The sequence below is a fragment of the Anneissia japonica genome, unplaced genomic scaffold (genome assembly GCF_011630105.1).
Source record: "Anneissia japonica isolate Jap-2015-1 unplaced genomic scaffold, ASM1163010v1 scaffold54948_len11118_cov96, whole genome shotgun sequence".
NCBI classification, from domain to species: domain Eukaryota; kingdom Metazoa; phylum Echinodermata; class Crinoidea; order Comatulida; family Comatulidae; genus Anneissia; species Anneissia japonica.
Genome location: NW_022756633.1, coordinates 108 through 2,553, shown reverse-complemented (window position 1 = coordinate 2,553; position 2,446 = coordinate 108). Strand labels below are relative to the sequence as shown.

Here is a 2,446-nt window from a genome sequence, read left to right as displayed (position 1 = left end):
AGATGTGTATAAGAGACAGATGTGTATGTGTGTATGTATCTGTGTGTGCGTGCAGGGGTGTTTGTGTGTGTGTGTGTATGTATGTGCGTATCTACAAGATAGTTTCTAGCTTTTTCATGAGCCACCTCAAAACCTGTATTTCCCAACTGCAAATTGGGGTTAAACAGAGAAAAGCCCTAATCACCGAGCGCACGGAGCTCCATGTCATTTTAATACTCAATATTAAATGTGATAAATCTCCAACGCTAAGGACGCAGACGCTTGTCGTCCATGTCATTTTAATGGTCTTTTTAGCTTGATACCTCGAACGAGTAAATAAAACCACCGATACTATATTATTAACAGTATAAATTATACTCAAATATTCAAAGTACAAACATTAAATCATCAATTTTGATATAAGCATAGGGGACTATGTAATATCTGTTAATATATTTTATATTATATTTTTAGTTTCAGCTGACAAAAATCATGGCTGAGAACAGATCTGAACAAGTACGAGTGATGCTGTGGATGATTCCAAGAACTCTTTCCACGGCATTCATAAAATGCATGAGCCATTTAGACAACGTAAAAATTATCTCAGAACCATATACGTGCTCCATAACAGTTGGACCAGAACGTACCATGGCAATGCCAAAAGACACACAAGAGTCATTTGATAAAGTCATGGATTCTGCATCGAATATCAGTTTAGATATGGGACTTGACCACAACTTGTATACTTTCAAGTGGGTTAAGGAATCATTACTGGAAGGGGATTATCCTGGTAAAGACGTTGTGTTCTGTAAAGACATGTCTCAACCAGTAGCAGCCAACTATGACCTCATTCCAAGTGGATATCGTCACACGTTTATGATACGTCATCCTCTAAAGCTATATAAATCGTGGAATAAGGTGTTCTCAAGCCTTGGTATGTCAGCGGAATCTCAGCGTATAGACGAGGTTTTAGAGATGTCGGGATCCAAAGCCTATGCGTACGGAGACCACTTTCAACTATACGAACATTTGATATCAAGTGGAATTGAACGAGAACCGATTATAATTGATTCAGACGATTTGCAGTCTGATCCAGAAGGCATCCTTCGAAAGTTCTGCCAGACTCTGGGCATCAAGTACACTGACAAGCTACTCTCTTGGGAGGCGGGAGATGGTGTTGTTAAGGACTGGGTTGCATCGAAGTTACAGCTACAAGGTAACAAGTTGACGAAAGTTTACCAGAATGCCTTCGACAGCACCTGCTTTAAGAAGCCAGAGCCACTGCCACAACGTTCCGAGCTGAATGAATCTGTTCTAAAGTGCGTTGACGCAGCCATGCCAATATATCAGAAAATGCACGACAAGCGTCTGCGTCCTTAGCGTTGGAGATTTATCAAATTTAATATTGAAGTTTAGTATGTTTTTACATACATCGTCTTGTAATTTAGGTTTTATCAGTTTCTTTTTAATAGTTATTAACATGTAATAACAAATAATTAAAAAAGAATAAGATGTATGTGTATATGTATGTATACGCATTGTGTCTTTATTAATATGTACAAAATACCAACAAAAATTATAATAGGTGATAGAATGGACGAAGATATAAAGTATATATATACATATATATATATATATATATATATTATATATATATATATTATGAATTATATCACGGTACATTGAAGAGATGAACCGTCAGATACTTTGATTTGAAAGAAACAAAAAATTAAGGGAAAAAGTAAAAAATATTTAAGCAAGTTTGTATTAATATTCAAATTTTTTGATTCAAAATATTATAATGAAAATAATGTTAAACTACGAAATACTGTCTATGCAGCTTCAAAGGGACTAACCTTTAGTGGATGTTAAATTATAAGAAAGTGTCATTATCATTAATATTATTATTATCCTTACTATCATTATTATTATTATTCAATGGCCTTTATTACCAGTATGTCATTATTTCATGTGTAGAAAAAAAGGAAAAAAAAAATGTTATTAAACTAAGAAAAGAGAAATGAAATAAAAGTGGGTGCAACTCCCACAAAAGAGAAAAAAATATATATATATATTGGAATATATATATATATATATATATATATATATATATAGGCCTATGCTTGTGCGTCATTATTGATATGTTTGAAATATGAGTTTTCTCTTATAATTGATGCTTTAAATATCCGTAATTCTCTATAACGCGTATTTTCTTAAAACTACCACATCTTCTCCTTGTTGCATTTTGCTTTCGTTTATTTGTCGAATAAATATTCAAAATGAAATGACACACTACAACTAAGAAATAAATACGTAAACGTTTATTATAATATGGTCTGTATGAGATATAGATTCAAGGTTCTTAAACTTAAAAGACATGTTTATTCAAATAATGAAATAATACTTTATATTTAGTTATATGAACAAACATTATAATTTTATAATACAGTAATTAGAATAAAATTGA

General features: G+C 32.4%; 1 protein-coding gene across 1 annotated transcript; it reads left to right on the top strand.

The window, feature by feature from the left end:
* Positions 1-471: 471 nt before the first annotated feature.
* LOC117124309 (branched-chain-amino-acid aminotransferase-like protein 2) lies at positions 472-1,359 on the top strand. Its single transcript, XM_033270498.1, has one exon. The coding sequence runs from the start codon at positions 472-474 to the stop codon at positions 1,357-1,359; it is 888 nt and encodes a 295-aa protein (XP_033126389.1).
* Positions 1,360-2,446: the final 1,087 nt, after the last annotated feature.

What these genes read in the sequence shown, in the direction of transcription:
- LOC117124309 (XM_033270498.1), top strand. Translation starts at nt 472, where the DNA reads ATGGCTGAGAACAGATCTGAACAAGTACGAGTGATGCTGTGGATGATT.